Below are 13,471 nucleotides of genomic sequence, written 5' to 3'. Positions count from 1 at the left end.
GGGCTGTGATGGAGAATCCCTGAGGATTCACGGCCTCCGGCTGGTCCGCACTTGGGAATGGGGCCTGAGTCTACACTATTTTTTTTTTTTTAATTTTTTTTTTTAATGTTTATTCATTTTTGAGACAGAGAGAGACAGAGCATGAATGGGGGAGGGGCAGAAAGAGAGGGAGACACAGAATCGGAAGCAGCCTCCAGGCTCTGAGCCATCAGCCCAGAGCCTGACGCAGGGCTCGAACTCACGTACACTATTTTTTTTTAATAAGGTTTTAAAAAAATGTTTATTTGTTTATTTTGAGGGAGAGAGAGAGAGAGCACGAGCAGGGGAGGGGGAGAGAGAGAGAGACAGGGAGAGAGAAAGAATCCCAGCAGGCCCCTCACCACCAACAGTGTAGACCCTGACGGGGGGCTCGAACTCACGAACCGTGAGACGATGACCTGAGCGGAAACCAAGAGATGGATGCCTAACCGACTAAGCCACCCAGGAGCCCCTGAGTCTACACTATTAGTTTGGTCCTGTAAACTGCAGGCCAGCCATGAACTAGCACCAGACCTATGCGCTCACCTTTATCAGTCATCAAGGAAATACAAACTAAAACCTCAAGGAGGTACAACTAGGAACCCACCAAAATAAATAACATGAAAGAGACAGAAGGCAACAATACTGTGGTGAGAATTAGAGCTCCTGGGACTCTTCTGTCCTGTTGGTTGGAAAACTGCTTTGGCACTTGTGTATATACCACACTTATATACGGTTCGGCGATTGCTCTTCTAGGTGTATGGTCAACAGAAATACACACGTATGTTTACCAAAAGGCACGTGGTAGAATGAGGATATCCACAGTAGCGTTATTTGTAACATCCCCCAGTGGAATGGCCACTAAGTAAATTGTGGCATAGTAACATAATTGAAATCTATACATCGGTGAAAATGAACACATCATTGCTGTGTCCAATAACACAGCTGAAGCTCAGAAACACAATGCAGAGTGATAGAAAAAGGCAGGCACAAAAGAATATGTACTAACTGATTAAAAACTAGGTAAAGTTAATCCATGCTTGTCCGAAATCGGAGTAGTGGTCCACTTATTAAAGGCTTCCTATGCGCTGGGCACCACATTAAATGGCATGCATGTTTGTTACAATTTATCTTTTACTACAATTCTGTGCTATTTATTAAAATTGAGCCACACATTGACTAATTAGCCCCCGAATACCTATCTAATCTTTCGTACAACTTGGCTATAATCCTAGGTTGGAATGCTAAATAAAGCCTCTTGACTCTTAACTATTTTGCCTTCTACTTTTTACATAAAAATGCCTTAGAGGGCACCTGGATGGCTCAGTCAGTTAAGTGCCTGACTCTTGATTTTGGCTCAGGTCATGATCTCGGATTTGTGAGTTCCAGCCCGGCATTGGGCTCTGCACTGACTATGTGGAGCCTGCTTGGGATTCTCTCTCTCTCTCTCTCTCTCTCTCTCTCTCTTTCTCTCTTTCTCTCTTTCTCTCTTTCTCTGTTTCTCTCTCTCTGCTCCTCCCCCACTCACTATCTCTCAAAATAAATAAATAAACTTAAAAAAAATACTTTAGAAATTTGAGGTATTTTTGCAGCAATGCAGACCAGCTTTGGTGAGAAAGAAGAATATTTTCTATTTTCTATTGAAGTTTCTAGCACTGATAGATTAGGACAAGTCTTTTAGCCATAAAAACAGATCTAATTAAAGAAAATAATTTGTGAAAAATCATTTCTGTAAATTAGATAGAAAGTAACCACATGTCTTCTAGAAAACATCACTTTCACATTGTCTATTAGACTACACAGGCTTCAAATAAACTTGTGAAAATCACCTTACATCATGTCCTCACACTTAGTGACAATGTGTTGTTATGTGCCCACAGATTTCAAGGGTTTCTTTTCTATAACGGATAACGTAGCAGATTCACTCAGACAGGCTTTTATTTTTACTGCACTTGATTTGAGAAAAGATGACTAAAAGGAGCAAATATTCTGCTACCACACTCAAAAGAATCTCCCAGTTCTTAAGAGTCATGAGGCTGAGTTTCAAAGAGTCTATTTTTCACTTCCGGAATCCTCTGTGAATTATTTCAAAGTTGAAATTAATTGTCTTTCCCCACTCATAATGTGGCAGCAAAGAAACTGAACATCAGACCGATTGTGAGATAGAGACCTATGCAGCATGATATGTCTGTATTGTTGCAAACATTCATATGGAGTTGAAGGCGGCATCTATCTCGTCAGTTCAGATGCAAGAAGGAACACTAGATATCATACCACCTGCAGGCACAGCTGGACCAGCAAGGGAACGAACGCAACCCCACTAGCTTGCGAGCAGTTAATCAGCACTACCTTAAAGATAGAATTCCCAAATGTACCTAATGCAATCTCTAACAGAAAGCATAAAGATATTTTTCAGAATTTAAATCTCTTGAGATGGAAAAGACCTTTGGTGGGGACCAGGATCAGAGCAGGATCAGAGCACCTGTTAACGTGACCTCATGGGCCTGTACTCAGCAGTGTCCACCTTCTCAGGGGACCTCTGATAACATGACCTCATGGGCCTCTACTGAATGGTGTCTACCTTCTCAGACCTCTGATGATAAGACCTCATAAGCCCCACTCAACAGTGCTCACCTTCTCAGGAGACCTCCTCTGACTTCAGGGGCCCCCACTGAATGTTTGCCTTCTCAGGAGACCTCTGCTTCACGGGCATGGCTTCACGGGCCCCCACTCAACAGTGTCCAGCCTCTCAAGAGACCCCTGCTAACATGACCTCACGGTCCTCCACTCATGAATGTCCACTTCCTCAGGAGACCCTTGTCCCAAATTTTGCCCTTCAAACCTCTCACTTGCAAGACACTGGGGAGTTCAGGACTGAGGAGGGTTAGCTCCCCATTTTCCTGGCTGGCACCACACCAATAAACGGCCTACCTTTCTTCACTTCAAAAGCTCCGTGACAGTTTTAACTGACTTGCTGCACATTAGGTGGAAAAACTCTGGTCTGTTTTGGTTACAGAGGGTCATATTAAACATTTGTCAGAAAAAAAAATCAGGTGCTGGTTATCTTGGGGGAGGGGCCGAGTAATGACTGGAAGAGGGCACGAGGGGGCCTTCTGAGAATTTGTCATGTTTTGGCTTTTGATATGAGTGTTGATTCCGTGAACAAGTTCAGTTTGCAGACACTCAATTCATCCAGCTGTACACTCAGGACATGTGTATTTTTCTGCATGTATACTACACTGCAATTATAAAGTTAAAAAGTGGAATCAAAGGCTGTGTGAGATGAGATATAAAGAATCCTGACAACCAACCAACAACTGTATTACCTTCAGATGGAGCACAGAGGCCTTCCTGAGAACTGACAGGATTTTACTTCTTATCTCATATGTAAAAAGTAATTCATCGAAGCCAAAACAATAAATAATTTGAACAATATGAAAAGGAATTCACCAAAAAAAAAATTGCTATATGAAGAAACGAATATTCTAGGCACCTGGAAGAGTACATACAAATCGTCCCTTGAGGAAAGCTCAGCCTAGGCTTCTCTGTGAGGAATTCTCCCAGAACAAATGGATGGTTGCCAGAGGGCAGGGGCAGGATGATGAGCAAACTGGGTGAAGGGGAAAGGAAGGCACCGGCTTCTAGTCATGGAATGAAGGAGTCGTGGGGGATGAAAGGTACAGCTTAGCAAATACAGTCAGTGGTTTCGTGTATAGTCAGGGCTGTGTGGTGGTGACGGATGGTAGCTACATTTGCGGTGAGCACAGAATCACGTACGGAGCTACTGAGTCACCATTTTGTCCACCTGAAACTAACGGAACATTGTGTGTCCGTTATACTTCAATAAAAACATTAAATTAAAAAAAAGAATTCTCACAGATAGAGTTCTAACAAATATGAGCTCATTAAAACACACACGTGCGCGCACACACACACATTTGACCACTATGTTTGAGATTCAACAAAAATGAGAAAGATGAGTAGCAGATCCACAAAACCTTAAGAGATAGATTATACAATCAATTTACAAATCTATTAACAAATTAATAGATACACAACACAAAACAAGTGTGTTTAATAAGAAATAAAGAAAGGAATTTGAACACATGAGTAGGGAGGAAGAGACTTCAAAAGACGGGTAGGCATATTTTTGGAGCGACTGGGAAAGGCTTTCCAGAAATGAAAAATGTAATAATTTAACTTAAAAAATTAATACAGGGATTAGCTTCAGCTGAATAAAAAAATTAATGTACTGCAAGATAGATCTAAAGAAATAATACAGGGGGAGCCTGGGTGGCTCAATTAAGCCTCTGACTCTTGATTTCAGCTCCGGCCATGATTTTCAAGGTTTGTGGGATCGAGCCCCATGTTGGGCTCTGCGTGGAGCCTGCTTGGTATTCTCTCTCTCCTTCTCTCTCTCCCCTCTCTCACTTGTGTCCTCTCTCTCTCTCAAAATAAATAAATAAATAGACATTAAAAAAAAAAGAAATAATACAAAATTATCAGTGTGAAACATATGGGAAAATACCAAAGAGACATGGAAGATAAAGTGAAAAGTTCAGGATATGTTTAACTGGCATTCCATAAGGGATAGGAGAAGAGAGAAAATAGGAAAGAGGCAACGTTCAAAAAGATAATCACTGAGAGCTGTCTAGAACTGATGAAGGACATGGATGGAATCCTCAGATTTATGAAGTCCAGCAAATTCCAAATAGGATTAAAAACAAACAAAGATGGAAATCTACATACATGTAGACACCCTGCAATGAAGCTGAGGATCCAAGAGTAAGAGACAGAAGGCCAGAGAGAAAAAATGGTGCACCTACAAAGAGTAAAATTTACAGAGACAAAGGACTTCACAGAAGTAGTAACAGAAACCAGGAGACAGTGGGTTGATAGTTCCAAACGGCTATGAAAATGTATGTAATCCTATAATTAAATATCTGACAGAACTAAATTTCAAAACCAGGGCAAAATTAAGGACAATTTAAGATAAATTACCAGTTGGGGTGCCTGGGTGACTCAGTCGGTTGAGCATCTGACTCTTGATTTCAGGTCAGGTCATGATCCCTGAACCCGTGTTGGGCTCCGTGCTGGGAGTGAAACCTGCTTAGTATCTTTCTTTCTCCCTCTGCTCCAATCTCTCTCTCTCTCACACACACACATAATAATAATAATAATGATGATGATGATGATAATAAACTACTACTGACGAAATTTACCCCCAAAATCTTCATTAAGAAGACCTTTAAAGGATGAAAGTGAAGAAGGAAAATGATCCTAGAAAAAAGTCTGAGATACACAAAAAGCTGAATAAGCTACTAGGATGGAACTCTGATGCTACACAGTGTCCCATCTATCACCAGGCTCACATGTCTGGGGAGAACACCTCAACCACGAAGATATCCCTCCTTGGGACCAGGATTGAGAGATCGAGGGGTGCCCCTTCCTCCTCTATCCATCCATTGTACAGTGACATTTCACATATGATACCAAGCTCTGTAGATAATAGTTGTTAAATTAATTTGTGCGAATCTGAGGGTTTTTTGCTTCTGAGATTTTAATGGAATACGTAATTCTCATCATTCGTACATTTTTTTCAGACATTATTTTTACTGCTTTTAATAAAATTATGACAAAATTGTTTTTAGAACCACTGCTGAGAAATGTGGGCAAGTTGCTAATTTTGACAAATCCCAAAAAAAGATAATCCCCAGTGCATTAAAATATATCTGTTATTAACCAGCTCCTCAAATAGTACAAATCATTGATGACAATCATCAAAAGAGAAAATGTTTTCCTACAGGTTATAGGAAATACTTGCCTTCCTTGATCAGTTTACTAGCTACTTGTTACGACTACTATGTCTCAGACACTGATGGTCACTTATTAAGTAAGCATTATTACTTAATATTTATTAATACTAGAAATACTATTTCCAAATTTCACATTATTTCTGATGATATAAAAGGTATCATGAGACCATTGTACTAATGAGGAAATGGGTAGATCTATAGCTGGGAGCTGGTAGATTTCCTCACAGCCTCTTAATTCAGTTTGCCAATATGATGTTTCCTGAAAGGGAATGGAGCATAAATATTCCTCTTTTGTGTATCAATAGGTTTACCTAACTATTTCTAAATGTCAGTTCTGACACCCTTTAACCACTGCTCAGAAGTGGGGGAACCATGTGGCAGCCTCATTTCTCTTTGTCTTATAAAGTTCTGCTTTATTGCATTTCTGTAGCCTAAACTTGGTAAAAGGTTGTGAGCATTACTGACAACCGTGCCTGAGTCGTTATCTACTTAAAAATATTATTTTATTGTTAAATCTTACACTTACCCATGTTTCTTGAGGAGATGATTTTGTCGACCGAGGAGCCAGATAAATCTGCTTGCACCGAGATGAGAAACCAACACTGTGAAGGGACAGGAAATTACACTTGTGTTTCAACATAAAACAATGAGGAAGCAGCATCTTAATAAGAAGGATGTTCATTATTCAAGTTTGACCAAAGACAGTCTCCTAAATAGTTTAAAAGCTGTTTTTGTTTCTTACTTATGGTAGTTTAATTTTCATGACTCACTCTCCTCTTCGCATCTTAATTACAATGTATACTGATATCCGGTGTGTTTTATTTAATAGAATACGTGCTAGACTTTCATGTAATCACTCACTCATTCATTTAGTCTGTCAACACATACATCTATTACATTCTTAGGACACTGTGCTGGGAGTGATTTAGGACCTGGCTATAGCATGCGAGAAGCTCATCACCTAGTGAAAGAGAAAGGCATGTTCAGGGATCACCATGATACAATGGCAAAAATGGGTAAGTAGTACTCCAAGAGAGGTCCAAAAAAAAAGAAAGGAAGAAAAGAAAGAAGAAAAAAAGAAAAGATGAGTTATGGGAATGTGTGACATAGGAGAGGATGGTCTACATGGATTCAGCATGATGCACTTCCTGGGAGAAAAGCAGTTGAGGAAAAGTGGGTGTTGGGTGTATAATGAGCATGTTCCCTTGCTTAATCCTGGCACCTTTGTGAAGTCTTTTTTTTTTTTCTTTTTAAGGGACCAACAGGATTAGCTATATAGTATTTTATTGTAGATATTTTTTTGTTTTTAATTTTTTTTAATGTTTATTTTTGAAAGGAGGGGGAGGGGCAGAGAGAGAGGGAGACACAGAATCCGAAGCAGGCTCCAGGCTCTGAGCTGTCAGCACTGAGACCAAAGTGGGGCTCGAACTTGTGAACCGTGACATCATGACCTGAGCTGAAGTTGGATGCTCAACCAACTGAGCCACCCAGGCACCCCTCTTTTTTTTTTTTTTGTTGTTTGTTTCTTTATTTATTTTGAGAGAGAGAAAGAAAGAGAGAAAGAGAGAGAGAGAGAGAGAGAGAAAGGCACCTCTATTGTAGATCATTTTCTCTGATTGTCCTCTTGGAATAGAAGGCCGGGAGTGCTAAAAACCATGCTAAAACCAGTTGGCTAACTGGCTTAGGTAAATCAATAATTCTATGTAACATGGTTGTATGAGAAAGACATGAATTGTTCTAATGAAACCTCATGTAGCACGTTACATGCTGACATTTGCTGCCAAGTCTATAAATGGTTTAATATGAAGTGAAATTAACTCCCAGAACTTTTGAGATATAAAAAAGTCAGAGACATCACATATGAACCTGCCTCTCATAAATCTTTATTACAAATGAAGGGGAGGGGTGCCTGGGTGGCTGTGCCGACAGCTCAGAGCCTGGAGCCTGCTTCAGATTCTGTGTCTCCCTCTCTCTCTGCCCCTCCCCTGTTCACATTTTTTCTCTCTCTCTCTCTCTCTCTCAAAAATAAATAAACATTAAAAAATTAAAAAAAAAAACAAATGAAGGGGACAAATTATAAGGATAGAATTAATGTGGGATGGATGTGACTTAAAATTAGAAACTATAATCATGATTATCTGAGTCTGTTTCTGTAAAAGGACATTAGAGGATGTTCTTGGTAGCCTTTTTTGTTTGTTTGTTTGTTTTCTACACAGAAGTAGAAAAGACGATCTTGTGATATAACCAAGACTTTTAATCTTGGAGTTATTCAGGACGTGACACAAATGTAATGGGATTTTCTGTGCTTCCTTTATAGGTTTTTCATGGAGAATAATAAAATTAAGAACTCACATTTATAAAGTACATGAGTTTGCCAAGTAATTTAGCATATAGTAAATTAAAACTTCAGAATACTTTATATTTTTATTGAAATAATGACAAATTTAAGTATAATCTGGAAAATTAATAACAAATACCTTAAGACTTTACAGAAATGAAAGTATGATTTCAGTTTACTTGTGGCTCTACTCCACAATTCTCATTTTTGTTTGGTTTTACACATCTGCTTGTCTGTAGCTTCTGTGCACAGGTATGCCACGGCCCTCACAATGTCTTATTTTATCTAAATAGACTACACTTCTGCTTTTAGGGAAAAGGTATATTCATATTCATGTCTAGTATTTATATATGATGCTCTTCAGAACAAAAAGCTATATAGTCATGAGACACAAGAAACACAATCAAACTTTCACTTCAGATTAAATAGGAGAAAAACTGTAGGTCTCCTGTGCTAAAATGTTGCCTGTTCTACACCGTAAGACGCTGAATGACTTATAGGAAATGTGCTTCTTGTTTAGTCCAGAATATATGGCAATACGGTGTTTTCAACCACAGGGCTATCTCATAAGCAGTTGGAAATTTCAGAGCATCGAGTCTCTGGGACATTTTAACGGCTACAAGCTGGAAAAAAGCCACGTGGCAGGTGTTCAGAACACCGCCTTGAGGGGGCTGGTGTTCCTGGTGTGCCAGGCGTTTGCTCTTCTGAGGCCAGCCCGAGCCAGTGGCAGGGCACTCTGTCTACCCATGGGGAACAAGAAGAGAATGTGGTTCTGCCTGGTTCCAATGTCTCCACAGGACAGACAGCACAAGAGCCTAATCTGCTGATGAAGTGTCCTCTGCTTGGCCACATGGCCTGCCTGGTGCAATTTCGCGAGCCAAAGCAGCCAAGTAGGCATGGCAGGGTATGTTCTGAAATACTGCTGTGTTTTCCCAGCCGCGTTTCCTTTACTGCCTCCACCCAATGCAATGAGCTATTTTGCATTTATTGCATCAGAAGAGGAATTTTTGGCAGAAGAGTAAAGGGTCAGGGGAGAAAGACAGTCCTAGGTTTTGAGTTTCAAAAATATGTCTGCAGCTTAGGAGACTGGAAAGGACTGAGGCCCAGACAGTATGCTTGGGAGGGTACCTATAGAGACAAAGTGGAGCCTCCAAGAACAGGAAAGGGGCTGCCCTGTGGGGGTGGGACTTGGTTGTGAGAGAGGAAGTTCTGAGAGCTCAGATGTGGCATCTGAGACAGGGACTTTGCAGCCTGACTGCTTTGCACCCCTTCCCCAGCAAGCCCTGCAGTGGGGTGGGGTGTCAGTCACTCCAGATGAGCTATACAGTCTGGGGAGAAGAGTGGCCCTGTGGCTCAGGTCCAGGGTGAAGTCCAGGTGGCGAGACACAAGGGTGTGTGTGGGAGAGGCTGGAGGCAGCCTCAGCAAGATCCCCTGTGCCCAGTGTAGCACATGGGGAGTAGAATCATTTCTGGAAGGCCACGCAGGGCACACAGAAGTGACGGCAGGCCTCTGCCCATGTCACGGGGCTGCCAGGGGCCCAGTGTGTCACACAGGCAGCTTTGCAGCCATAGATGAGGGACAACTCAGGTGAGTCCTGCACGGCCTAACTACTGAAGACCAGAAGGGAAGGAGGGCATCTTGGGAGAGGCCAGCGTTGATAGGGGGTCACCTTGAGATACAAGGGTGGAGCTACCACCCTCAAGCATTCACAACGTGAGAATTCCCTGGACCTCAGCTGGCGTTGTGGGCGGAATTGTGTCCCTTCACCCCTCTGCCAAAATTCATATGCTGAAGCCTTAGCCCCTAGTACCTCAGAATGTGACTGTATTTGGAGATGGGCCTTTAAAGAGGTGATTAAGTTAAAATGAAGGGCCCTAATCCAATACAACTGGTGTCCTTATCAGAAGAGGAGACTGGGATACAAAGAAACACCAGGGGTGCATGTGCACCCAGGAAAGACCACGTGAGGACACCGGGGGAAGGTGCCATCTTTAATTCAAGGAGAGAGGCCACAGAAGAAACCAAACCTACCAGCACTTTGATCTTAGACTACAAAGCCTCCAGAACTATGTGAAAATGAATTTCTATAGTTTAATCCACCAGTCTGGGGTACCGGGTTGTGGCAAATACAGGTGGAACCCAGAGGAAGGAGAGGTTGGACCCTGAATTCATTGCGATTAAGTTTCCACTGCCCTGGCAGAATGGGGGATTAAAACACAATTTTAGCTGAGTTACAAAAGATAGAGAATGTTCTGTTTCTTGCATCTGTGGTCCTGGCCTGAGATTGGAATCATTTGCCTCCACGGGTCTCTAGATGTGGTTCTCGGATTAGCAGCATCAATGTCATGTGACTCATGTCACATTTGAGAGCTGCGATGGTCTGTCCGTCCCCAGGCCCAGGGCATCAGGAGCTCAGGTGGGAGTCCAGCAATGTGTGTGTTCTAAAGTCATCCAAGTAGTTTTGATGCTCCCAAGTTTGAGACCAGCTGGTGTCCGGGATGGGTGTCTGGGCAAGAGACTGGGAGGGAGAGAACAGAACCCCTGAAAAGAGGGGAGTGAGGAAACCCCTCTGTTTAAATTCCTGCCTTTGGTTACTTTAACCCTAATGTCTCTTCACCAGTAATTAAATTCCATTTTGCATCATTGTACCATCAGTTTCTTTGGCTCCAGCATTTTTAAAAAAATTTGAGCTAATACAGCCTGTCATTTCAGACTTGTAAGTGCTTTTGACTTCAGTGTCAAGTCAGACAGGCTTAAGTATAGTAAGAGTTAAAATGGAGATCTGTTACTAAACTGAATACTAGAGGCTTTAATATCTTAACTACCTTTTTAGAAGATCTAATATGTATTTCTTGGCGTCTATAAATTACATAATTAACTTTTAATGGCCTTTACTATGTCCACTTATTGAAATAACTTAACAAAATGTTAAGAAGGATATTAACTCCAAATAGTTTCCTCTGATGTATTGTGGGTGTGCAAACTGCTGATTAACTTAATTTTTGAAGGCAGGGTAATAAGTATACATCCTTGTGGAAATTTCTGTTTCTGTTGAGTCTGCTTATGGTAGGGACAGTCAGCTAATAGTTTAGGATTTAAGATCCAAAAAGCATTTCATGAATCCAAGTTTAAACAAGGCCAATATATTCTAATATTTAAGGAAGTTCGATCCAAAGGATAGGGAAGTGAGGTACAGATGATTGGCAAAAACTTGGGTCAGCTGGGGCTGAGGGGTTAGGGATACACAGGAGGGAGGATGTGCAGCCAGCTTGATTGGAGTGGGCTCTATGGTATCAGGACTGGTGAAGACAGGTTCTGTTACCCAAATGTGCTGGTAATAAAAAATCCATAGAACGCACAGAGCAGAGATTATAGTGAAAATCCAAGACAGAAATACTTGCAATTTTACAGGAAATAATGCTAGAGTCTTCATTCTCCCTGGTGCTTTTTTAGAGGCTGCCAAAATATCTTTGCAAATGTGCAGTAATTGAGCACATCCCTTATGGTGTTTTATAATACCCATTTACTTAATTTAATTCACCCAATATTTGTTACTGCAATATTTAATACTGTATCATATGAGTGGTTTGCTAATATGCATCATGAGTATGTGTGGTGATTTTAAGCCATGTTCACAGATTCTTTTCTCCCCTCCCCTTTAGTGTGGGCTAGACTTTAGCAACTCCCTCTTGGTGAATAGAATAAAGCAGAAGTGATGGTCAGAAAGATCTCGTGACTTCCTCCTCACTCTCTTTGATCTGAGGGAAGCCAGCTGCCATGCCGTGAGAAATTGTCTACTTGGTGAGTCCTTGAGTGTGCCATCTCGGAAGTGAATCTCAAGCCTTCAGATGCTTATGGTTCCTTCTAACATCTTTACTGCAATCCCATGACAAATCTGGAGCTAGAACCACCCAGCTAATGTGCTCCTGATTCCTGACTTACAGAAGGGAACAGTGAGAAACACTGAATATTTGGTGCTTTAAGCTACTGATTTTCAGATAATCTGTTACACAGCAACAGACAGTGGAGGTTTCATTACACGGGCATGATTAAGTAAATCCTTGGCCAACTGGTGATTAACTCAACCTCTAGCCCCTCTCCCCTTCCAGGAGGTGGGGAAGTTGGGCTAAAGGTTCTAATCCTCTAGGCTTGCCCTGGGTATTTCTGGTGATCAGGCCTCATCCTGAAGCTTTCCAGGGGCCATAAGCCACAGGTCATCTCAATTGCAGGAAGAGGATACTCATCACTCTGCAGATTCCAAGGGTTGAACCTCTATCAGGAACCAGGGACTAAGACCAAAAATCATAACCAAAGATGCTTCTATTACCTCTTTCACTCAGGAAATTATGGGGGGTTTTAGGAATCCTGTGTCAGGTACTGGGGGCCAAATATATATTTCTTACTATATCACAATACCCCAACCACATTAAAAAGGACAGAGGTGGGGTAGACAGTTGGTCATACCACTGACCGCGGGACTCAGGGTGGCAGGCAGAGAAAGAAGCATCTGGCCTGGCCCCTGGAGACGAGCAACAACTGGGGAGGAAGGATGTCAGGCCCAGGTGAATGCCCTGAGGTTGAGTTAACCTCTAATTCCAGTCCTGGCCCCTGGAATTACAAATAGAAAACAGAGACGGAAGCCCAGGCTAAGCCAGTAGGGTCAGACGAGAGTCATTTGTCACAGTTCATGTTTTCATAGGGCCTCTTTTCTGACCAGGGTCCACTCTGAGTACAGTGGTAACTTGGTTAAACCTCTCAGTTCCATTCTGTTTTCCACCCCCCTCCCTGCCTTTCTTAGATGCCCTGGACCCGCCTGCTTTATTCCTCCTGCAACCCAAACATGATCTCTTGAAAGATTCTGTGGCTAATGCATTTTAACAACTTAAACACGTGGGCCAAATCCCCCGGGGGGGGGGGGGAATTGTGGCAGCAGCTTAAAGAGGTATTATTTTGAACCTTCAGATTAAATATTCTTTCAGAGAATCTTTCCACAAATATTTGTTAACACTTATTAGGTCTATTATGAATAAACATTGCCTGCCATAGCATAACACTACGCTGCTGTAATAGAAATTATAATGAATCATACACCGGACTTCCCCTTTATCAGACTTTAGAGTCTTGTAAAGAAGATACCTGAGAGATTAGATGAAGCGAAGGTTACTTTAAACAGATAAATCGAGGGAAAGGAAAGAAGGAGGGACCATTGAGATGGATCTTTAAAAATGAGAAGGCTTTACACATTTAGATATGGGAGAAAGGATATTTTCAAACCATAATAGGATGAGGTAAGTCATA

The 13,471-nt window shown here is 41.7% G+C and overlaps 1 protein-coding gene across 15 annotated transcripts in view; it reads right to left on the bottom strand.

Annotated features, from left to right (window-relative positions):
* GPR65 (G protein-coupled receptor 65) overlaps nucleotides 1-13,471 on the bottom strand; it is a 127,380-nt gene that overhangs the window by 107,356 nt on the left and 6,553 nt on the right. For all 15 annotated transcript variants that reach the window (XR_006219034.1, XR_006219032.1, XR_006219035.1 and 12 more), the window contains one exon: nucleotides 6,361-6,436. Coding sequence is in view for 6 of the 15 variants with exons in the window: in XM_042990289.1 (XP_042846223.1) it covers nucleotides 6,361-6,436 (76 nt within the window). In the remaining 9 variants the exon portion in view is untranslated. The remainder of the gene's footprint in view (nucleotides 1-6,360; nucleotides 6,437-13,471) is intronic.

The sequence above is a fragment of the Panthera tigris genome, chromosome B3 (assembly GCF_018350195.1).
Source record: "Panthera tigris isolate Pti1 chromosome B3, P.tigris_Pti1_mat1.1, whole genome shotgun sequence".
NCBI classification, from domain to species: Eukaryota; Metazoa; Chordata; class Mammalia; order Carnivora; family Felidae; genus Panthera; species Panthera tigris.
Note: the sequence above shows the minus strand (reverse complement) of the source record. Positions and strands in the feature narration are given on the sequence as shown.